The 25,463-nt window shown below is 41.7% G+C and overlaps 2 protein-coding genes across 2 annotated transcripts in view; one reads left to right on the top strand and one right to left on the bottom strand.

Annotated features, from left to right (window-relative positions):
- Nucleotides 1–13,332, bottom strand: part of LOC308306947 (E3 ubiquitin-protein ligase MARCHF6-like) — a 42,956-nt gene extending 29,624 nt beyond the window's left edge. Inside the window, exons 1-8 of the mRNA XM_080752003.1 lie at nucleotides 12,955–13,332; nucleotides 11,887–11,986; nucleotides 8,067–8,140; nucleotides 6,417–6,560; nucleotides 4,242–4,314; nucleotides 3,726–3,894; nucleotides 2,108–2,315; nucleotides 520–581 (exon numbers count right to left, since the gene is read on the bottom strand). Of these exons, the coding sequence (XP_080608129.1) occupies nucleotides 520–581; nucleotides 2,108–2,315; nucleotides 3,726–3,894; nucleotides 4,242–4,314; nucleotides 6,417–6,560; nucleotides 8,067–8,140; nucleotides 11,887–11,986; nucleotides 12,955–12,991 (867 nt within the window). The 5' untranslated portion in view covers nucleotides 12,992–13,332. The remainder of the gene's footprint in view (nucleotides 1–519; nucleotides 582–2,107; nucleotides 2,316–3,725; nucleotides 3,895–4,241; nucleotides 4,315–6,416; nucleotides 6,561–8,066; nucleotides 8,141–11,886; nucleotides 11,987–12,954) is intronic.
- A 6,102-nt stretch (nucleotides 13,333–19,434) lies between these two features.
- On the top strand, nucleotides 19,435–24,203 carry LOC308306680 (carboxymethylenebutenolidase homolog; the record flags this gene model as incomplete). Its single annotated transcript, XM_080751721.1, has 6 exons — nucleotides 19,435–19,458; nucleotides 21,478–21,668; nucleotides 21,900–22,007; nucleotides 22,965–23,107; nucleotides 23,367–23,458; nucleotides 24,024–24,203. 6 exons carry the CDS (start codon nucleotides 19,435–19,437, stop codon nucleotides 24,201–24,203), a joined length of 738 nt encoding a protein of 245 aa, XP_080607847.1.
- Nucleotides 24,204–25,463: the final 1,260 nt, after the last annotated feature.

Consider the following 25,463-nt stretch of genomic DNA (forward strand, 5'->3'; position numbering starts at 1 on the left):
ACAATTGTTTTGGTTTATAAGGGGGTAAATTTACTATAATCACATTTTTGTCTTAGGAATGCGACAAAAAAAAAATCACACTCGTGTGAACTGAGCGGTGGTGTGTGTGTGTGTGTGTGTGTGTGTGTGTGTGTGTGTGTGTGCAACAGCGCCCCTCCCTTAACATGTGTGGTCAGAAAAGGTTACTGCAGGCTACAGACCCGGAGACAGACATACAGACAGACAGACAGACAGACAGACAGACAGACAGACCCACACACACGGCCACGTATAGGAGCGTTGTGACCACCGCTCAAATATATATATATTATTGAACTCAAGTCTCCATGGCGTGAGTAATCAATAGAAACATTTTCATTTTGGGGTTGAACTACTCCTTTAAGTACAGTACTTAAGTAAATCTACTTAGTTTACTCCACTGATAGCAGGGCTACATAATAGTACAGTATGAAGTTATGCAATTGAGTGTGGGGGATGTCAAATCAGTGATATTATATTGATATTGTTGTCCAGACTCACCCTCTCCCAGGTCAGCTCTTCGGCTGCTCTATCCCACTCCAGAGCGTTCCAATTCATATCATCTACAGACAAGGATTAAGGCTGATTTATACTTTGTCATACGACCCCCGTGCGACAGAAAAGTATGTTTTTTTTGTATGAGTTTGTCTTAAGAACTGTCAGCTGTAAGTGCCTTCCTCAATGTAACAATAAAAAAATAGAACTATATTTGTTAACTCATTAAAAGCCTCAGACATTAACGGATTATAATATCCAGAGTGCCTCCCACCCCCCCCCCCATTCACGGCCGTTCTCTTATTTTGTCTTATTTTGAAGGCCAGCGGAAGTACTTCCGGTCTGACGTCATCGGATCCTTCGACTGAACCGATCATTGTTTATGTGGAGCCATGCTGGATCGGCTCGTAGCGTTTATACATGTGTTTTATAAGCGAGCATCTGCCTCCATCTTCGCTTCTAAAGTGTAGTTTTGAGATAATGGACATTAAAGATGAGGCGGCCCGTCCACCTCAATGTTATGGGATGACTATTGTGTGCTCGTGGAGCCGTGATGATGACAAATCAGCGCGGATTTCGTCTCCGGAGCGTCGGCCATTGTACTAGGTATTTTTACTCGCCGTTACAGTAATATATTACTTTTCCCGCGACATCGCGTGGATGGCACTATAGATACTCTATTACTTTTCCCGCGACATCGCGGGGTTGGCTTTTAATGAGTTAACACAAGATTCACCAGTAATATGTCTCTTTCACAAAAGAGTTAATCTTTGTTGATACAAATTCATTGAGGTTGACCTGACCGTGTGCATATACCATATTTTGTCTCCTTGGTTTACAATAAGGTGAGGACTGATGACTGACCACTAACATAATTATGGTTGCACCATAAGCCATAATGTACTAACGAGTTATATGTAAAGTACATATCATTTAATATGAATGTCTTCTACTTTTATTATTCATCACCGTGTTTGGCCTGCGAGGCTACAGCCTATCCGGTTATGCGCAATTGAGTAGGAATTACGATTTTGTCTGCTGACAGTACGACAACTCTCCCTTCATTCATTTCTTCTTTAGCCTGAGCAAATAAATTGTCACACTGACTGTAGCCGCCAGACATGATCCAAAAAGTTTGGCAAGATGTATGTTAATGTTAATGTTGTTTGTTACCGAGGGAAAAATGGTTCCTCAAGTTTTGGTTTACACATTCAACAAGGTAGAGACTCAGGGCTCTATTATGATCCAGGTCTTATGCCTTATGCCTTAACTTCTTTGCCTTTTTTTACTATATAGACATATTTTTTTTTATATTTCAAATAGCTGATCTGCAAGCTCACAACGTGCAGATGTAGATCAGCATTTGAAGTATTTAAAAATGTTTTTCAAAATAGTAAAAAAAAGGCAAAGAAGTTAAGGCATAAGACCTGGATCATAATAGAGCCCAGAGTGTGTGTTCAAGCAGACATGATGTAGTTCGGATTGGCCCATAGAAATTACAAACTAAAAACTAAAAATGAATTACACAAGTAAGGTTCATGACTGTCGCTGAAATGTGACAAGTTTCCAGGTAGGAATACAATGCATCTCCAACCTTGCGCTCCATTGTTGGCGTCTGCGTCTTCAGCGGCAGCCCCATCCTCTACCTCCACATCTTCTTCATTGTTCAGCTCAGCGTCGTCGCCCTGGTCCGCCGGCGCATCGGGGGGCTCGGCCTCTGCCTCGTTCTGGGCTGGGAGGTCAGCTGGGGCCGGCTGGGCCGCAGGGGGCTCATCAGCTGCTCCCTGACCCGCACCTTGCGCCTGGAGTCAGAGGACATCATATGTCAGTTTCCAGGAACGTCAGAGAGGGAGGTATGCGTTTATATGGGTGTGAGTGCGAGAACGAACGTGACTGCAGGACATTCATCATGATATATTTATGTAGATCAAGGGTCTTCAACAGGGGACCTGGGACCCCTAGGGGGTCCTCAGCGTTACTACAAGGGGTCCTTCAAATCTTTGTGTGATAGAAACTCCCCTTTTTTATATTAACCACTTGAACCCTAGCATCCATATTCTGATTACTTTAGCCGAAAATAGACGATCTACAAGCTCACATCGCCTCGCGCAAGTGGTTTGGTGTAGAGGGGAAAAAGAGCAGACTAAGTACAGAGTGAAAGGTCAAGTTTATTAATTATCGACCGTTCAAGTGGTTAGATATTTGAAAACGCACATTAACATGAATCCAAAATATACTGATGATTGTGCTGTCAAACGATGAAACGATATGGAATCTATGAACAGGTTGTGGGGGTCCCTGCTTCATTTGTCTCTCAACTAAGGGGTCCTTGGTCTGAAAACGTTGAAGACCCCTGATGTAGGTAAATGTTGTATGAGCCTAATTGTGTACGCTGCTACAAAGACATTTTTCTAAGCCTTGAAATGATTCACCTGACATCTCCTTCTAACTGACCTCAATGTGTCCTCTGACTACTGAGCTGGATAAAACCCTCAGTGGAGGGTTATGAGCACGTTTCAGATTATCTGGAAGCCGTCCAAAAATGGGTATTGCTTAAAACCCATTTAGGCCTAGGATTATTGAATGTTTTAACCAGTGAAAAATAGCATATATACAAGCTCACAGCGCGGCACTCGGTGCCGCGCTGCAAGCTTGTAGATCTGCTATTTTTGAAAAAGTCATGAAAATGTGTGCAAATCTTTGAATATATGTATTTTCAAAGCGAACGTTTGTAACTCAAATTTTGCTTCTGGGTGGTCCCTGGAACTAGATATTTTGAGATGGGAGTCCGTGGCCAAATAAATATAATTTTGGGGGTCCTTCACATGAAAAGGTTTGAGAACCACTGACATAGTAGTCCCTCAAGAACAGACTAACTGAGCTCCATTTAAGTGAAAAGGACCTTTTCTTTGATGATGGCTAGCCAGATTGCTGACATAGAAACATAGGTTTTTCAAAAAATCTTAGAAGGATTCAAAAGACACTTATAGAATTGGGTCAAAATTCACATTTTCACGACTTTTCAAAAATAGCAGATCTACAAGCTTGCAGCGCGGCACTCGGTGCCGCGCTGTGAGCTTGTATATCTGCTATTTTTCAATAGTTAAAGCATAAAATAATGATACACATAATGTGTACCCGTTCTAAATGGGTTAATAACACAGGAAAAATATCAAAGCGTGTGTGTGGTCTTCAGTGTGAGTGCACTTGACCTCGTTGGCTTGTGCAGCCACGTTGGGTGGGGGCGGCTGGTGCTGCTCTAGCCACTGGGGGGCGCCACCATGGACGATCTGTTCTCGGAGCCACACCAGGCTGATGAATGCACACAGCGTGCAGGTGACCACGAAGCAGCCCTGCAGACAGTCCGCCAGCAGGTTTTCTCTAAACATTAAATGCACATGCAAGCATACAAACACGTATACATGAGAGTGCATTTTGAGAGTTAAGTGCCTTGAGGAGTTGAATAGAACTAGTTGAAGAAATGTCCTAAAGCTCTGTACGTTATGCAGGCAATAATGGACAGTAAAAGACATTGATTTCTCTTCTATTTGACCCATGCTGCTTCTTCACTTTCACATAAAATCAATAAATGAAAATAGCCAAACTAAAATCTCACAGGCCTATTAGATTTTCACCTATAATGACATGCACAGTGTAGGGATTCTATGGTTCATTATGTCCAATGACAGACATTATTACTAAAGCACAGTACTCTGATCATCACTCACGTGGAAAGCATGTCCAGTGGCAGTGTCAGGAGTGAGCTCACAGAGCCAGTAAACAGACACTTGTAGATGCGACCTGTGACGAAACAAAAGCGTTGGGAGTCATGCAACAACCAAGGAAATGTAGTCATCATCACTTTTGAATTCCATACAATGATGAGCTCCAGGTGAGCACAAGAGGACAAACTTTATATAATACAGAGTTGTATACATGATATGTATGAAATATGAGCAAAGAGCTTTATTTTCAAATACAAGACTAAAGGCCATGACACACTGTAAGCATCAAGACGTGCGGTCATCAAATGCACCAATTGTTTACAATGACTGTGGCCACGGTGGCGTCTACTGGACACGTCTAAACGTGTCTTGCAGAGCTCAGTTCAAATTTAGAACGTCGACACGCAGCACAGACCAGAGAGAGAGAGAAGAGAAAGAATTGAACAATGGAGCACAGTGCGGACTCTCACCGTGCTTGCATGTGTGTTATGGTACGTACCTCGTTAAATTCGAGTCAGTGCGATGCGGTTCAAATTATTAATAATTGCGGTGCAGCCAGCAAAATACTTGGAAGCAACTAGACACGAAGAAGACGAGTGCAACAGTGGACTGTTGTTTATGGTGCTGTGCCTGGTGCGGAAGCCAGCAACAGGGAGTAATGAGGGACAATACAGATGGAAGGTTCAATACAAAAGGAAAAGCGGCGATATATCAATCAAACGTCCGATTATATCGACGGTTTTACGTCGTCATCCTTCCAGAGTGAACCAGTGGGTGGCCTAACTTGACGCACGTCAATGACACCTGCAGTATTCATTCAGGGACCAGCGCCTTATGAGTCTAAAAAACACTAGCATAGCATCCTCTAGAGCATACATGGGCAACTGGCGGCCCGGGGGCTACATGCGCCCCCACCTTCAGTTAATGCGGCCCACAGGTTAATACCAGAATACTGATATATTATTGATTTCAGCTGTTAGAATTCCAAACATGACCTGCTTTAATTCCATCATTCTATATTAGTAGCTTAACTTTTTCGCCGCCGTTGACAGTCCTCACCGTCATTGAAAGGGTTAATACCATGGCGCCGTTGACGGTGAGGACTGTGAATCTTACTGTATATACAGTAAAGATATTATTACTTACTTAATGTCGCTCCGGTCCCGCTCGCATCGGTAATGTCGGCGATTTGTTTACAACGCACGTTGGGCGTGCACGCGAAGTGAAGCTCCTCAATGTTAAGTCAATGGAGAGGCCCATAAAGAAACTTCATTTAAACAAAATAGCCATTTTGAGACATTTTGCAGCAGATCTAAATGTAAACAAGGGCCAAGGCAGGGCGCAGCCATCTTCCCTCTTCTTGTCCCACACTGTCATGTGACTAGATGACGTAATCGTTGCCGTCAAGTGATAATCCAAAAAAACAAAAACAACCCCCTTCCAGCCCTTCAAAATAATAGCGGCGGCCTATGGAGGAAACCACGTGGCCCCGAGGCACCAAGCAACCTTCAGATTAAGAGGCAGCAGATGTGTTAATGACTAGTATAGTAGTATTAAAATGAATATTTTTATGTCCAATGTATTTGTATTTAGGTTCATAAAGTTAACATGAGTATATAACCAAATGCGTTAAATCAAAATGTTACATTTCAGGATTCCAATTAAGAAATAAAAAAATAAGAAATCAGGATTCCTATTCAAAAGAAGCAAAAATAGCCGATTGTAGATCTGCTATTTTTGCTTCTATTGTATGAGATACTAGAATGACAAAGTAGGACGGAGCAATATGCAATGTGGCCCTCTGGAGGGAAGGTGGAAATATAGTGGCCCTCAACATCATCAAAGTTGCCCATCCCTGCCCTAGAGACTGTGCTACTCTCACTAGTAGGGCTACTTAAAAGTTATTTTATTATTATTAAAATATAAAGAAATAATATTTCATAGTGGCAGAATTAGGGGTGGACATGTCATTTTATATTCACTGATGAGGTGCTAGAGGAAAGGCCATGGGGTAACAAAATGAGTAAGGACCATCCTGCAATCTGCCTATATTGTATTGAGGTATCTCACAAGATAACTTGACCTGGTTGGGCTTCACCCGCCACACAATAAATGCAATGATAATTCTCAACAAACAGGTGTGTTTATTTACATTATACTGTAGGACAGTGTACTTACATGCAGTTAGAGGAACTACACCAAGCCATGCGAAAGCCACCAATGTATAATGGAACCAGTAGCGTATCGCCGTGCCCACACTGGTCAACAAGCCTGCGCAGATGTCCTGTACGGGAAGACGGGACGGCATATCTGGGGAATAGACTGGAGGGGACAGATAAGACAGATGTAGAGGTCAATAGCAGGGCCACAGCACAAAATCACATCCCTAATTGATCTACTTTTAAACGGCTGATCTGACTCCAACTAGAAGAAAATAGGCCAAGGACAGCACAGTAGGGATGGAAGGATAATCGTTATTATCATTTAACGTGATAAAAAACACTCACAACTAGAAGCAGTGCTCTTCCGAGCACAGGTCTCCACCAGGTCAGGCATGTAATGTGTTTTACATAAGTCGGCCTCCTGATAGCGCTATAAAAGGCTGATGTAAAAAATGCAGGGAAAAGGTTTTACCTTGGCCTCTAAGGAGTGCGCATACAAAGTTTGACACTAATCGGTGGAGTTATAGGTGAAAACATGAATCGGCCTGTTATAGCGCCACCATGAGGCTGATTTGATTTTTCTTAAGTGGCATTTATTCCTCTGCCTATTGGGAATGTGCATGCACAATTTCACCAAAATCGCACACTGCGTTCAGGATTTCAGGCATTTTATTCAAAACTGACCAATCCTGCAAACTTTGAAAGCCAGTTTTAGCCAATCAGGATGGAATATGGAAAATCTGACACATCCATGTCGATCACATGACTGTAGAGATACTGTCTACTGATTTACGTGATTTTTGGACAAAATCTGTAGGAGTACTGGCAAAAGTTAGTTTTGCAAAAGTCGGCCTCCTGGTGGCGCTAGAACAGGCCCATGTGAAATATTTGGGGCAGAGGTTCTGAATTGGTGTCGAGGGAGTGTGTGTGCACAGTTTGGCAGCGACCGGGCCAACGGCGCCGGAGATTAGCTGGTAACGGACAAACGGACGGACGCACGGACGGACGGACGGACGGACGGAGGGGAAAACATACTCTCCCTCAGCCTTCGGCTGGTGGAGACAATAATCGTATCGTGAAATTATCCTCCATCATGCACTGGGACCAATTCACCTTTTATTTGCCGAGCTGCATATCCGGTACCATTTTATACCCTCTACAATTGGTAAAAACTGACCTGGAAATAATGTACTTGATAGTCTTTTTTTTACTCACTACCAAATCTCTTTGACAAAATATAGCCGATCTACAAGCTCACAACGCGTCAAAATCAGTTGTGAGCTTGTAGATCTGCTATTTTTTGGCAAATGTTCCGGGGATATTTTGATTATCGCAATAATATCATAAATCGCAATTCCTTTGGTCACAATAGTTGTAATCTCTCGAGACAGCCTCAGAGAACGACCGATAGGCGTCGCCCTTTCTTCTTTGACGATGGGTTCCCAGATTGCAATAGTTGTGACATGACATTTTCATATCGTCCCATCCCTACAGCACAGTACACATGACATAAATGAGTATAATGTATAAAGGAATGGCCCGCTGTAAAAACACAACTCACAGCTCATGTGTAACACAACTCACAGCAGTTGGTGGTTGTTTTGAGGAAACCCGACACTGTTTAATATGTTGAAGTAGCCTATCTGTAGATGCTGGAAGCACTTACTTGGTGTGAAAGCAAATCTGTGCTTGCATAATTCACAGTACTCCTTTCTGCTGTGCTTCAGCCACTGGACCAAACTGTAAAACAAACAACAAGGTGGACAAGGTGAAAAGTAGAGCAAACAGATGCATTTCCCCATTTTCTAATCGAAACGCAACACAGACACTTTGGTGAACAAAGACTTTATCATGTTCAGAGATGTGTGTTTAAGACAGAGACTAGTTGCGTTTCCATGAAGCCGTTTAATGCGCATTAAGGCTTTTGCGCATATATCTTTTTATGGAAACACTTCAAAATTCTAATAAACTTTCTTAATTCGCAAAAACATGTATCCGCTTGGAGGAGGTGGATTTTGAGGCTTTATCGAAAAAACTAAATGCGCATTAGTGAATGGAAACGGGTCAGCCCATAAATGCGAAAAATTATGACGTTCTGGTCCATTGTATAGCGTTAGCCCACAAAACAAACCGGTTGTTACACACGACGGAGTGACACGGACCGTGTGTAAATTCCTCCCGTTTTCACAACATGCCAGCTGTAGCTCTTTACAGACTGTTGTGCAAAGACAACCTCCGACAGAACCAGTGGTGGGCAAGGAGGAGGTAGGGAGCACTTCGCTGTGTTCAGCTGGACCGGAGGCGCTGAGTCGGCTCATGAGACTGTCGCTAATTCGAATGACACCCGCAAATGGAAACAGACTAAATTCGCATTTCTGATAATTCACTTCCTATATTCGAATAAGTTTATGGAAACATGACTACAGATGAATAAATGTATTACACTGACAGTTTATACCTTAGCAAAACAAAATATTGTTTATTCATCATGAAAGCCCTTCATTATGCGGCTAAACTTAGAAGCACGGCAATGACACAGATAATTCTCTCTTTATACTGCCAGTTTACTGAATAGCAAACAGCAGGTTATGTGGAACAAAGAAATACAATTATGCTGTAGCTGCTGCACATTAGAGAGTTGGAGAAAGACATTTTGAGGAGGAAAAAGATTAAAAATAGGAAGAGAACAAATGAGAAATACAGCAGGCTCCTTACGCAGAACTGTTTGGACAAAAAATATATTTTTCTCACATTCAGCACAATGCTTGAGAATGTTCATTCTTTGTGCCTTCACTTGGGACTTGGCCTCATACAACCTTTGCCAACAATGGCATGTTGTATTCATGTTTAGGCTGGAGATTGAGAACTTGGGACATGGACTCACACAACCTTTGCCAACAATGGCATGTTGTGATCATGCTGAGCTGGAGAACTGGGAAAACCAGAAGTGGCTGCTAGCATTTATGAACAGGCTGGCCAGCCTGGCTTCATATACAGCACGTAGCTTTATTGCACCACATACACACTGTGTGATTCACCTTTCATACACACTGTGTGATTCACCTTTCAGGAGGCAAAAGGCGGAGGTAGTTATCACACCATGCGAGACAGGCAAGACGTGATCACCCCCCCCCCCCCCCCCCTTACTTTACCCCCACCTGTTTTCCCTACTCTGTACATATAGTGTTTTATACTTGTGATGATATTGAATGTTTTTGATGAATTGAATACCAAGGACCCCAACGGAAACAAGGCCGCAAGGACTTTTTGGGTGCGTTCCTTTTAGACTGGGTGTTTTCTTTTTTTTTCTCTAATTTTTATCCCACGGTTTTTGAAACCCATTTTCTCATCCAGTGCCAACTACCTAACCTGTAGTCCTGGTTTCCGCTCTCCCCCTGCCGCGCCAGGGGAATTGGGGGAGCACCTGGCTGGCTAGGGGGAGATAGTATGGAAACCAGGACTACTGCATGTTTTTGTGAGGGCATCTAGCCATCTACCCTAGGAGACACGGGGAGAACATGCAAACTCCACACAGAAAGGCCCTACCGCCAACCCCACCTAGGGTGTGGGCACTGATGACGCGGAGGGAGGAACACGCCCCCAGCGTCCCCCGGCGGGAATCGAACCCAGGACCTTCTAGCTGTGAGGCGAAGCGCTTACCACTGCGCCACCGTGCCCATGTAGACTGGGTGTTTAGACTGTACTTGTGCTGTACTACATTTTTGTTTAATAAAATATTCAATCAATGGTCAGTAGTGGTTTGGAACTCCAGTCTGGGTGCCCCCAGAATGGGTGCCCCCAGAATGTTCAAAGTGTTAAACTTCAGACAGTTGATGGAGCAACAACATCAGGACTATTGGCCCACAATGCCAGTTGAAGACAAAGCACTGGCCGTATGTGCAAAGTTCTTTTTATTCCCACGCATTGATTGGTAGATTTCCTCATTGGCAGAATAATGGCAAATACAAGAGTTTCTGTTCAGTGTTCCAGACGTTTCATTCACCTGAATGGCCTCTATTCATGGAGTGTGGTTAAACCAGGTTTAGTTTGGCTATATAATAAAGTGCTGTAGCAGACTGAAGCCACAGCCAATGACACAGCAGGTCTCTTGAGACAAAAGTCAAGATATTAGACTAACTCAAGGACAAACGTGATTATAAGTAACAAGATAATGATGACAGTCTCAGCTATGGTGACCTTTTCAGGACCTCTAAACGTAACGCACGCACGCACGCACACGCACACACACACACACACACAGAGGCTGTGTGCACGTAAGCCTATAATATTTCAGTCATAGTAAAACACACAAGATTATATCATGAGTTTCTGATCACAATCTGGTTAACCAGCAAGAAAGACAAGTCTTGTGAAAAAGACTTTTACCCTCAGCAAGAGTCGGATGAACTACCACCACGTTGGCATATTATGACATAAGGCTAGGCTATGGGATTACCAGCTGGGTTATGCAACGGAATGATTATTCCCAGCTGTTTCCAAACACACTGACCAGGCAGTACAGCATAGCGTGTGATAAGACCTACAGACTCTCCACAATTCTACTATTTCAATGCAAAAAAACAAAACAAAAACAAAAAAAACACTGGCCCCAACCTGTTGTTCACAGGTTGATTTAGCCACAGGTTCAACAAATGCCACAGAACAATCCAGGCCTGGCCTTTCTGTCCCCCCTAATGCTGCGTTCACACTAGCTGCGACAAAGGCTACAAAACGAGACAACGACGGAGCGTGGCCAGGCCAGCAACATTGCTCGGCCATTGAGTCGCAATTGAAGTGTTGCTCAAGCAACACTGCGATGAATAAGGTAGGCTTAAATAGCACAGGGAACTGCTTAACGACAAGAATCTTACGGAACAGAGAAGGAATTTGGAGGAGTGAAAATGGTGAAACAAAAACATTGATTGACTGATTGATTGATTGAAGCTTCCCCGGCCCGCGTCATAGGAGCGCTGAAAGAGTTGAAGACAGGTCAACTTTCTTTGTATAGCGTCACGCCTGTCAAGCAACGACAAGTTGACACACATCATTTTGTAGTTTTTTTACTGGCTTCCATTGAAAATGACTTGTAGCCTGTCGCTTTGTTGCCGGCTTGCCGCTAACGTGGACGCACCATAACAGTCAACACGGCAAGCACACACGCACACGCACAATTTAGATCATGACAAAGGAACAGTGCCACAGAAACACCGACTGGAACAGGTATTGTTTCCACTTAACCGACACTGAACTCTCTTCATGGCGGTAATCTACACAGTGGGCTACTATATACATATTACTGTGTATATACTGTATAACTCAGACATAAGAGACAGAGACAGTTTTTAAGCAGTTATACCTACACATCCTTCTTCTGTTAACACACCGACTGTCAATGAAGCCTTTATGGGTGGAAGAAGGTGGGCAGGGTAGGCGACAATAACTTTGTTGTTTTATTTTGTGTAGGAGACAAATATAAACTCACGTACCATTCCTGGTGGATGAATTTAATACTGCCAGTGCAGACGCATGGGTGGTAGAGGGGCTTGTCTGGGGTCCCCTCCGAGCGGCATACACGACAAATATCCGCTGCACATATGAAAGTGAGGAAGATATATGGGTTAAAGACAGGTGCCCATGATGAGACGGAGTATGGGTAAAAAAAAACATATTTGTTAGAGAGGCATCATGTCAAGAGAAAATACGTTTGTGAACAACTTCAACTTCAATACAAGATTTGGACTGAATGATTAATTTCACTACTGTACTGTAGCGTAAAATGGTCACATTTGAGATATTGTTGTGGAAAGAGAGACTTAACAGAACCTGGGCTCAGCTAGAACTCAGTGGTGTAAAGTAAATAAGTACAATTTTGAGGTATTTCTACTTTACTGGAGTATTTTCTAATAATTTGACTTCTACACCACTACATCTCAGAGGCAAATATTGTACTTTTACGCAACACAAACATTATTTGAACGCTTTAGTTACTAGTTACTTTGTAGATTTACATTATTATTATTATTACAAAACTATTGTTGAGCTTGTAGATCTGAGATTTTCTAAAGATTTGTATACATTTGAAAACATGAAATGGGACATTCTGCATAATGAGTAGGCCTATATGCCTACTTTTACATTTGGTACTTCGGTACATTTTGATGCCATATAGCCTATAGCATTTACTCAATTAACATTTTGAATTCCAGACTTTTACTTGTAGGTTTTTCTGAGTATTTCTACATTGCAGTACTGATACTTTTACTTAGGTATAACATGCGAGTACTTTTTCCACCACTGGCATAGATGGGGATGGACTGTTGCAGCCCTAGATTAGAATGTCTGTGATCTTACACGTTTCGTGACGTGTTGTTAACAACACATCACATCAGCTGCAATGACAATATTATTCTTAGCAGTGTGATCTCTTGTTCTCGCTCAAATACATTATTGGTTGATTGTTAGCAAGTGAGCTTAACCACTAGAGGAGGCCACCATAGCACCAGCAGACTTATTTCTCTTTCAATGATGCAATGTTGTACAGTCAGTTAATTTACCTTCCTCGGCGGTATCCATTATGAGTGGTATGATCATCTACCGGCGAGAATCCATCCACAAATAATAACGTACAGCTGGCTAACAAACGTTAAGCTTGCGACAGATCAGAGTTTATCCTTGGGGGTCGGATGCATGCATTGACAATCATAAAATGGTGTCCCGTCCACAGTTTGAACACCGAGCTTTGCTTCTTCACGTCCGATCTCACACAACCAATTTATTGGTGTATACAAAACTGGCAAAGAGGGTGTTTTATTATGTCTACGGTGACATTTCCACCAGAAACGTGGCTATAACGACAGCATCCTCCTCTGTTTTTTGCTCAAAAAGAAGTGACTCGGGCTGACAGACGGAATAAGCTAACCTCGCTAGTTGGTGCCCAAGTCGCTGCTGCCTGCTAACCACATCCCCTGTCACAACAGAACACGGCAGCGTTCAGGTCAAACGCGACGCACAAATTGGTGACCTATCGATTACGGTGACTCCAGATGTCGCTGTTGTAAAAGTAATAATAAATAATAAATAAATGAAAACATTTAAAATAAAAATAAATCACTCTGTTCACTGTAAAATAAATAATAATAATTGATTGTTTTCTATATAAAATAGGTTACCGTAATTAACTGTAGGCATATTTATAGTACACATAATAAACTACTGTAAAAAATAAAATACACTTTTTTTTCTCTTCTTTTTGAGCGGTGGTCACACCGTCTCCATAGCGTACCGTGTGTGTATCCGTCTATGTATGTCAATCAATCAATCAATAATCAATCAATCAATCAATGAGTACAAACAGGGACCCCAATGGACAAACCATCTTGGGTTTAAAATCCTATTATTAGACCTTAATTTAATTGTACCAATTGTATTGTACTGTACTTAACCGGGCTTGTCTTTGCAAACTGTTGATAAAAAAGTATATCAATCAATCAATCAATCAATCAATCAATCAATCAATCAACCAACCAATCAATCAATCAATCAATCAATCAATCAATCAATCAATCAATCAATCAATCAATCAATCAATCAATCAATCAATCAACATGCCTTGCAAAGTATAGCCTAACATACATACCCGGTTCATATTTCGCCCAGCAATGCATTCATTGCCAGTTGTGTTTGTTGTGCATGCTGTCTTACATGCAGTCCTGGAGTCACAGTATATGATAGATCACTGATTTCGGTGAAACGTTTAGTTTTACGACAGGAAAACATCCGTGACTGTTGTCACGTGGTTATAAAATAACCAGATACCGGTGCACACACAACTGTAGAGGTTGGGGATACACATTTTATCCAACCAGGAGAGAGAACCGTACATTTCTTTGAAAGTGAAATACAGTGATGGCTGATGATGGGGGGAAAATGGCAGTTAAAATTGGAAAAGGAGCACTATAAAACTGAAGCTGATAAGTGGTCTTTCTCTCCAGCTAGGGTGGAATTGGCCCAGCTGATATAGGCCTATTTTCTGTTTACTAAGAGCTGGAGAGCTTTAACTTTAAAAAAACTTTTGTTTTAAACAAGAAATAGGTAGCCTATATAATGTAACTCCTACAAGGTAGGCCTATTGAAGAATACAGCGGTAGGCTAAAGCAACAGGTTAGTCTGCAAGTATTTGCAATGGAAGTCAGTGATATTAAAACTGGTGCCTGTAGCCGGGGACCCACAAGCCCAAAAGCTCAAGGAATAGGTTAGGACCTGTGATTTTCTGCCGTAGGCCTACCCTTTATTTCTGTTTTATCTATTAGTTTGGTCAAACAAGTTCCCTGCCAAAACCAACGTTTTACCATTTTTGGCCACTGGGGGGCACTGTTCACTAATATATGAGACAGCAATGTGTTCACTGCTCTCTGGGCTGCCTGTGGTGCTGATAAAAAAATTATAAAAAATTAAATCATTTAATCAGCTTTCTGCACACCTTCAAAATGGCCGCCAAAATGGCTGCCATCCACATGCTGTTTAGTGTTTATGTTTGTGTGTGATTATATTTTTCTGCCAACTGCAAGGGGACAATGGACATCTTCTGAGAGCTTTTCTTTTTTTAATATATATTTTTTATTATAAAAAAAAAAGACTGACATTTATTGGATAGAGGTGTGGCAAAACCCTTGGCAGGCAATGTGTTAAGGTCCACAGAATGAGAGGCCTGCTCTGCCGGAAACATCGCATTTGTATATTCACTGTCCCATTGACTCCACTACACTGTGACTACACAGGAAAAGAGAAATATTAAAAAAAGAAAGAAATCTGCTTTAAGTAGCATGTGAGGGGTCAAACTGGGGGTTCTTCATGATTCTGAATCCGTTGCAAGCATTTGTTTTGCATGAAAAACATTCCTTGAAAGTGATGAGTCATAAAAAAAAGTAAAAAAAAAGTGACGATTCATCACTTTTCACCGTTTTCTGGGTCTGAATTTTTGCCCAAGGAATGTTTTTCATGCAAAACAAATGCTTGCAATGGATTTTCTTTGATGACTCATCACTTTTCACCATTTTCTGGGGTCGAAATGTAGCCCAAGGAATGTTTTCATGCAAAACAAATGCTTGCAATGGATTCAGAATCATGAAGAACCCCTAGTTTGACCCCTCACATGCTACTTAAAGCAGATCTTTTTCTTTTTTTAATATTTTTCTTTTCCTGTGTAATCACAGTGTAGTGGAGTCAATGGGACACTGAATATACAAATGGCCATAACTTTTTTTCGCGATGTTTCTGGCAGAGCAGGCCTCATTCTGTGGACCTTAATGACCAAACTAATAGATAAAACTGAAATTAAAGGTACGGCAGAAAATCACAGGTTATCTCACATCCTGTAGGGGTGGGTCCCTGACTACTGACACTTGTCAGAAGTTGTCACTGCATGACGGAGGTCAAAAAGTTGAGCTGGCTTAAACTTTTCTTCTGTTTTCCAATGACGCAGTGAAACATGAACCAATGTTTTTATTAACTTATTTCCACTCCCTTTCTCTCTCCACTGCTGTTAGATAAAAGGAAGAAAAACAAATTCTTGCCGTTAACCATTTCCCTGTGCTATAACACTACCCCTTTCATTTACGAAGTGTAGCTTGAGCAATACTTTTAACAGTGATCTGCATCAATGAATGTAGACAGTGCTTGGTCATTTTGTAGCCTTTGTCTGTACCAGTGTGTGAACGCAGCATTATTTGTGTAGGTTAGGCTATTTATGTCAAAATAGTGGCTCAATCCCAATCCCCCCATGGCCCTATGTCCCTAGTTTTTGGAGTTCCCTCGACTGGATGGCCCTTTAGATCAGATTGAGCTACAATGGCTAGAAAGGAAACAGATTGATATGAAAATGGTAAATGGTGCATTTACAGTATAGCACCTTTATCCAAGGCGCTTTACATAGATTGTGTATTACATTCACCCATTCACACACACATGCATACACCGATGGTTGAGGAAACCATGCAAGGCACCAACATGCTCACCGGGAGCAACTAGGTTCGTTCAGACTCTTGCTCAAGGACTCCTCGACATTAAAGGCCCTTTCCCACTGGGCGCGATAACAATAAAAAATATTGTTTTTCAACTGAAGTGGATGGTAGCGTCCACACCACAACGATAAAGCCGTCATAATTGATGTGAACGCCACGACCCGACATATCATTATGGTTATCGCGCCCAGTGGGAAAGGGTCTTGACTCTGGGGGAGCCTGGGATCGAACTGGGAAACCTTCGGGAACCCTCCATGTTCTAATGACGGTTTCTCTACCCCTGAGCCACTGCCGCCCCAAACTCTTGATTAAATTGTGGCTTCATGCCATGTACTAAATTCAACTGAATTATAAGCCTAAATAAGCCTAATTGGGGCAGGTGGGCCTATTAGAAGGGCGGCCGAGCGTCTAATCGGCGACCTGGCCAACTCAGGAACAATGTAAATAGGGAATGAATGCCCTGCCCTTTAATGCAAACCTCATTATATCTGTTGTCATAGGATCCGTTTTGACCATCTGTTTGGCCGTGTGTCCATTTATGCCCATATATGGAGATATCTGTCTGTCTACGTCCATTTCATGCCCATATATGGAGACCTCTGTAGGACCCGTTTTGACCATCTGTTTGCCTGTGTCCATTTATACCCATATATGGAGTTATCTGTCTGTCTGCGTCCATTTTATGCCCCATATATGGAGATCTCTTTAGGACCCGTATTGACCATCTGTTTGCCTGTGTCCATTTATGCTCATATATGGAGATATCTGTATCTGTCTGTCTGCATCCATTTTATGGCCATATATGGAGATCTCTGTATCTGATGTCTGTGTCCGTTTATGCCCATTATGGAGATCTCTGCATCTGTTAGTGCCCCCGACTACCTGCTGCGGCGGGAAACACGCGTGCCGAATTTAAAATAGGGAATGAATGCCCCACCCTTTAATGCAAACCCCATTATACCTGTTGTCATAGGACCCGTTTTGACCATCTGTTTGCCTTTGTCCACTTATACCCATATATGGAGATCTCTGCAGACACAGTACCGGTTCCGGCCCTACCCTTTAATGCAAACCCCATTATACCTGTTGTCATAGGACCCATTTTGACCATCAGTTTGCCTTTGTCCACTTATGCCCATATATGGAGATCTCTGCAGACACAGTACCGGTTCCGGCCCTACCCTTTAATGCAAACACCATTATACCTGTTGTCATAGGACCCGTTTTGACCATCTGTTTGCCTTTGTCCACTTATGCCCATATATGGAGATCTCTGCAGACACAGCACCCCTTACTTTACTTACAGAGCGCCCCGGAGTTCCCTAGCCTCTGGGCTCCTTATTCCCCTTTATTATTTAAGTTTAGCGTGAGAGGGAACTGCCCGGGCTTATCCACATTATTCACCTGGTTCTCTTAAAGGCACAGCCCGCTAATTCCCCTGAACCCAACCGCTCTGAAGAGCACCCTGAACTTTGCGCACCTCGAAGTGAGAGGAAGAAAGACTTTAGTTTATGCCACACTCAGAGAGGTTTTTAGTTGACTCATCTAGCGTATGTGATGTCAGAGCCTTTTATGAAGTGATGTCACAATGAGTCAGCGCTTGCTCCGGAACAGCCCGATGTCATCTCCGCATATGGAGATTCCAAATCTTTCGTGCCGGATCCAAAAAACTGTGTATCGGGTCGGGTCGAGGCCTAGCTAAGAACGTAGGCAAAGGTCTGAGCTGTCTGTGTGCGAAATTTGGAGTCTGTAGCACCAACCATGTGCTGTCAGGGCTCATCCATGCGATTCGGGCCATTCGGATTCGGTGTCCATTGGCTTCAATTAGTAGTCCACTTATGCCCATATATGGAGATCTCTGCAGACACAGCACCCCTTACTTTACTTACAGAGCGCCCCGGAGTTCCCTAGCCTCTGGGCTCCTTATTCCCCTTTATTATTTAAGTTTAGCGTGAGAGGGAACTGCCCGGGCTTATCCACATTATTCACCTGGTTCTCTTAAAGGCACAGCCCGCTAATTCCCCTGAACCCAACCGCTCTGAAGAGCACCCTGAACTTTGCTCACCTCGAAGTGAGAGGAAGAAAGACTTTAGTTTATGCCACACTCAGAGAGGTTTTTAGTTGACTCATCTAGCGTATGTGATGTCAGAGCCTTTTATGAAGTGATGTCACAATGAGTCAGCGCTTGCTCCGGAACAGCCCGATGTCATCTCCGCATATGGAGATTCCAAATCTTTCGTGCCGGATCCAAAAAACTGTGTATCGGGTCGGGTCGAGGCCTAGCTAAGAACGTAGGCAAAGGTCTGAGCTGTCTGTGTGCGAAATGTGGAGTCTGTAGCACCAACCATGTGCTGTCAGGGCTCATCCATGCGATTCGGGCCATTCGGATTCGGTGTCCATTGGCTTCAATTAGTAGTCAGGACTCCGCATATGGAGATTCCGAACCTTTAGCGTTGGTTCCGGAAAACCGCATATCGGGTCGGGTCGAGGCCTAGCTAAGAACGTAGGCAAAGGTCTGAGCTATCTGCGTGCGAAATTTGGAGTCTGTAGCACTAACCATGTGCTGTCAGGGCTCATCCATGCGATTCGGCCCAATTCGGCCTCGGCTTCAATTATTAGTCATTCGGGCCATTCGGATTCGGTGTCCTTTGGCTTCAATTAGTAGTCAGGACTCCGCATATGGAGATTCCGAACCTTTAGCGTTGGTTCCGGAAAACCGCATATCGGGTCGGGTCGAGGCCTAGCTAAGAACGTAGGCAAAGGTCTGAGCTATCTGCGTGCGAAATTTGGAGTCTGTAGCACTAACCATGTGCTGTCAGGGCTCATCCATGCGATTCGGCCCAATTCGGCCTCGGCTTCAATTATTAGTCACGATGAGAACAAGAAAACGGCACTCAATAAATGTCCTTTCATTTATTTATTTTCCTCACATGGGCGTACATAGCTACAATACTTTACTCAAGGACAAAAATGTGAAAGGTGACAGCATCAGTGGTTCTGACATTGACAAGTGACATGACATTCTCTCACTGTGCCAAGGTACTTTTGTATCCATGGCAGAATGTGTGTACCCCCCTTATATCAAAACTATTAGATTTAAAGTGTTTTATAACTGCACTTTTAACTGTACATTTATTAAACTGTAAAACTATTTGTTTAAACTGTAAAACTGTTTAAATATTGCCATGTTTTGTATATACTGTAATATAGATTTCACATAGTTTAACAAGAGAAATCTGTTTGGAATATTAAACTACAAAACAATGTTAAAGTGAATTTTATAGTGAGTTTCCAAACTCACTTGGAACCCTAGCCCTAACCCTAAAAGGAGATCTCGGGTTCGAATCCCAGCGATGCTTTTTGAGATGCACCGTCTGCTTTGACACAAAAAGTCCACTCATGTGTGGGTGGTATTGACATTCACCATTCATGGGATCTGGGATGGCGTAATTCCAAAAATCACGGCTGTTTGATTCCTGAAGCATTTTAGGAATGTATTGCCGGAAGAAATGTGATTCATTTGGGTCTGTGCATTGTAAAGGGGGGTGGGGTTATAGGCCATCCATATAAACGGTCTTTCTGACCATAACAGTATCTTGAGTTGTTTGCTCTTGAGTCTTCAATAGAGCTTTCCTCACAAGGAAACTATAAGGTAAGTTTTAGATCTGAACATTTTATAAGGTAAGTTTTAGATCTGAACATTTTATAAGGTAAGTTTTAGATCTGAACATTTGAAAATGGTAGAGGAATAAATCTCTTTACAGCCTATACAGGCTTTTTTCTATAATAACAAAGCACAACCGTTTTTCATTTAGCCTAATTTTAATAGGGCTGTCTATTTTTTAAATATAGCCTATTTTAACTTTTAATGGATTGTTGTATACAAATATTTTACAACAAAGCAAGTTCATGTAATTGATACTTTTACGTCACAAAAATAAATAAATAGTGGAAATGGCTGCTTCAGATTTTAGTTATCACATGTGTCAATTAATAAAGCAAATATTTCGGTTGAAGTGACACAAACTATAGTCTAGAATAGATTAATATAATAAAAACAGGTTCAACACACATTTCTCTTCTATGCTTTATAAAGCATTGAATGTTTTAGGGACAACATACATTTATGATCTTATGAACCACCCAGACCAGACCCCTGTGTCACCTGGGAGCGGGGATAGGATTGCTTATGTTCCTATATCAGAACTAAACACGTAGAAGCAGTGTTACGTTTTTATGCACCACAGGAACAAACTCCCAGAAAAATGCAAGTCTGCTGTAACTCTCAGTTCTTTCAAATCATAGCTAAAAGCGTTTCGTTATTTTATTGGGATTTTTTTAAATTCTTCTTCTGCACAGTAGGTTACTCTCTTTTTTTAAATATCCTTTTATATTGTTAAGAAGGAGGCACAGGAGCAACTAGTATAAATGTACTACTTTTTTATCAAGGTGCAGAGTACAAATTACAGGCCTAATTTGTCCTCTGCGCATTGATAAAAAAAGAAATTAATGTCTAATAATGTATTCAATCAATTAATCTAATTAATTATTTTTTGAGAGAGAGGTCTGTACTGTGTGTTAGGGAAGCATTTTAAACCACATTATTGCCTTGTTGTTGAAACAAGTTACAAATTAATTATTTTCATTATAGTTTATAGTTTGGGTCCTGAGCAGCATCTATTTTGGGTCTTGAGCTAAAAGGTTTGGGAGCCACTGGTATAGCCCATTAAGGATGACAAGCTCATGGGCAAAAAGCTTCCCCCAGCTTTTCACAGTTTGTATTGATTGGCACAAAACTCTTTGCCTGTACAGTATGTCCATTGTGCATAAGGGCAGAAGCTGAGCCTGCAGGCTGCAACTTGCATAATAAAAGAGCAACACAAGAATGTCACTGTCATCACACTTGATGACTCTTGTGTGTATCTTGGCAAAGTGTATGTGGCACCATCCAAGGTGTCCGACCTCTTCTTGATCACTCATCAAATAGGCTATAGGCTCTCCACTTTTGGTTTCTTCCACATCTTCATAACTATCTTTCTGTGCATGTGTTTCTTACAGATGGCAGATGTTAGTGACCACGCGGAGTACGGAACCCTTGGCCAGGAGGTCCAAGTAGAGCACGTCAAGGCTTACGTCGTAAAGCCGTCCACTGCTTCTGACAAAGCCATCATTGTTGCACAGGACATCTACGGGTGGAAGTCAGCTAGCACTAGATATCTGGCTGATATGCTGGCTGCTAATGGATACATGTGTGTAATATGTTTAATAATCACACCAACATTGACAGTGCAGACTTTTAAAAGCTGCCGTTAAAACATAAGAGCTGTTCTCTCAAAAACAAACATACGATACAAAGACTTGACAGATACTGTGTACAGTACATTCTGTGGTAAACCATTTTAATTCTATTTGAATGCTCTATGTCTGGCTGATCTGATACTGTAATGATGACTTCTTCTTCTCCCTTCTTGCAATATCAGTGCTGTTTGCCCGGATTTCTTCGTGGGGAAGGAACCATGGGGTCCTACACATGATTGGTCCAAAATCATCAATTGGCTGGAGGACAGGGAACCCACAGACATCAAGAAGTAAATGTTATCATAATAATCTAATGTTGTTTTACTAAACTGAGTTAGGACATTTTAAGAGCTCTATTTTTCTACCTGGGTGTTACTACTCTGGACATAAATGATAGCTTTCTAATTCCCACAACAGACCAGGAGTACAGTTGCCTCCAGACCTGGCACACATAAGTCATTGGTTGGGAAATAGATCAAGCTAGCTTTCATGCTTTCAATTGTCATACATTTTTAAAACTTGATTAAAGGTCACATTTTCCCTAGATCTTGACCACTAGGGCACCCATCCAGCGCCCCAAGCATCGACAAACTAAAACTACACAGCAAGGACTAATGTGCCACACATGTTTGCGTGGTGTATTTCATTGTGTCGCTTTCTTGAGACATGCACTCATGGACAAAGAAGTACAAACATCAACCAGCCTCTATGGGGTTTTGGGTGGGTGGCTCATCATGGCTATTGTGGTGGAAGCACATATAAGCATGTAAAGCCTCAAGTCTGCCCTGGTCCCAACAGTAGATGAGCATCTGTCAATAAATTCATCATATGAAAAGTTGGATTTATGCTGTCTCACTATCAGACATTTATAAAGCCCATGTTAATTATAATATTATATAACATGATATAACATTTTTATAACTTTATTTATAAATGCTATTTCTAACATGCATAAAGGCCTTGTGAACCACCTTGGTTTTGGTGGAAACCACCTTGATAACCAGACGTTGAATTATGACATACGGCTGTTCGTGTCATCATTAGTTTTATGTGGCAGGGGACCAGAGAAAATGACACTGTTGACATTGTTGTTGAATATGTACAGACCGAAGCAACATTAATCTTAGATTACACTCGAAGCTTGTGGGGACAGCTGGGAGGAGGGTCAGCAGTGTCAGGGGATAAGGTATGGCCTAATATGTGGAATTTGTCAGGTGGTGAATAAAATGTGTGTTTCTCACCTATAGGGTGGTGGATGCAGTGATAAGATTCCTGAAGGAACAATGTCAGGTGAAGCGCATCGGAACACTGGGCTTCAACTGGGGTGGGGTTGCCTCACACTTAATGGCCCTGCAGTATCCAGAAGTCAAAGCTGCCGTCTCAGTTTATGGTAATGTCATTGGTACCTAATTAATGATTGAATTGAAAAAGCTGTTAATTGACATTACCATTAAACATTACCAAGTAAAAAAACAACAGCAGTTGACCCAAAGTGCTTTCCAGAAGACAATGTTCTGTCAACAAAGCATGGATAATATTTTGTACAGATATGTTTTCAGATATGTTATGAAGTGATCAGAATTATTTTACAAAAATCTGTATACTTGACAGCTTTGTGAGATATGTTTTTGTCATTCCCATGAGGGCAGGTATCGTCAAGGACAGGGATGAAATACATCAGCTCAAGAGTCCAACACTATTCATCTTTGGGGAGAATGATACGGTTATCTCACTGTCCCAGGTCAGTATGTTTAAAAAATGACATACTGTGTACACTTGCATTATTCTTTCTTTTTTGTTCCATACTAAGTATTCAAGTTTTGAATTAAAAAACAATAATAATTATATTATATTAAATTCTATTATATTAAATTCCTTATGTATTGCTTGTTTGCACTGCAGTCTGGGGAGCTTCAAAACATCCTTTTTGTTGTACCTGAACTTATTCAGTGTAGAATTACAACAACATTGGGTTAAATTTAATTGAATTAATTCCTTTTCATCAGAATGACAGATTGGCTATTTTAGGCTTTACAAAGGTTCTCTTGCATGCTTCCTCTTGTTACTAAGAAATGACGACACTTGACATTTGGTCACGTCCTTCCGTGTTCTCTGGCCACATCATTGCATACAATTGTTCTACTAATTTACTCTCAGGGCACTAAAAATCTTCACATCCTCAGTGGCAAAGAAAAGCAACAAACGTATTTGGAGGTGCAAAAACCCCTATGGGTGATGCTTGGTCATGCACATGACACCACATGTCTCAATAATGTCATGCTGTCTCAATAATGTGGTCTCCTCAGGTAAGAGCCTTTGAGACAAAACTAAAGGAGAAATGCGCCGTGGACTTCCTCGTGAAGATTTACCCCGGTCTGGGCCATGGGTTCTTCAATCGCAAAAGAGAGGACATCAGCTCCACAGACAAGCCCAAAATCCTGGAGGCCAGGAAAGACGCGATCAACTGGCTGAACAACCACATGTAGAGCTTCAGTGTAAAACACAGAGGATTTGGAGTGGCAGCCATTGATATTAATGCATTCGCACATCGTTCAGGCTATCATTGCTTTGCAACATTAGTTTCATATATAGGAGTGTAAACTGAAAGGTGAAATAAATGTTAGAGGGGGCAGTTAGAGTGTTACTACTGGGGTGGTGGTGATGATTTTCTATCTTAGAGAATTGATTTTCTATCCATGTTGGAACATCAGGGTGTTATAAAATGTATTTTACTTTACCACCAACAATTCCTTCCTTTTAACCTGCTTAGCCTGTTGGACAAAGCATTAATTTTAGTCTAACTAATTACTTGGGACTAAACCTTTGTGTAGATTGTATGGGTTACAATTCGAAGGTACATTATAGTCATTTTATATGGGCATACTACATTCTAATTCATATACATGTTTATCACACACTTTGATCATGATCAAAGTTCTATAAGACCTGTGATACAGTATATACCTGTCATACAAATAAAAACATCCAAATAAACCATGAACTTCAACAGAACATTTTAATGAATTCAGTGCTGGGAGGGTGGGATTTTGTATCAAATGATAAATAACATGTTTTGGACAGTGCTCTGGGAAGTGCTTTCTAGAACAGGGCCGATATTTTTAACATCATCTTCATCACTTCAGTGAGTTCACTTTTTCTTTCCAAACCATAGGCTATGTGAAGAAGGTCATTTTCTCTGTCTGACTGGTAAACACCATGGTAACATTTTACGCACCAAATTGGAGAAATCTCACTTCACAATCACCCCTACACAACACATATTTCTCTGAACTTTGACCTTTCATCCCAAAAATAGGCCTACCCCAGTAGGCCTTGGTCAATTCGCCATTGCCATGGAAACCATGTGAGAACATCATAGGCCTATTTAGTCTGCTGAAATGTGAAATGAGAGAAAATACAAATCTAATAAAAAACATTTCATCCCATCTTCACATCCCCATTTTAGGACTACTTATTTCAAAGAGAACGAAAACTTAATATATAGGCTATCCCACTCCCCTTATTGTTTCAAAAGTTTGAATTTTTCAGATGGCCGAGGATGTTTGATTACATATCTAACACACTTTAACTCAAATCTTTGCTTCTGGGGGTCTCTGGAACAAAATATTTTGCGATGAGGGTCCATCCGTGAAACAAAATATTTTGAGATGGGGTCTGTGGCCAAATACATATTTTGGGGGTCCTCAACCACTGATAGGCTGATTCTACAAAATTAAGTCTTCTAA

The sequence above is a fragment of the Nannobrachium achirus genome, assembly GCF_963921795.1.
Source record: "Nannobrachium achirus genome assembly, chromosome: 21".
NCBI lineage: Eukaryota > Metazoa > Chordata > Actinopteri > Myctophiformes > Myctophidae > Nannobrachium > Nannobrachium achirus.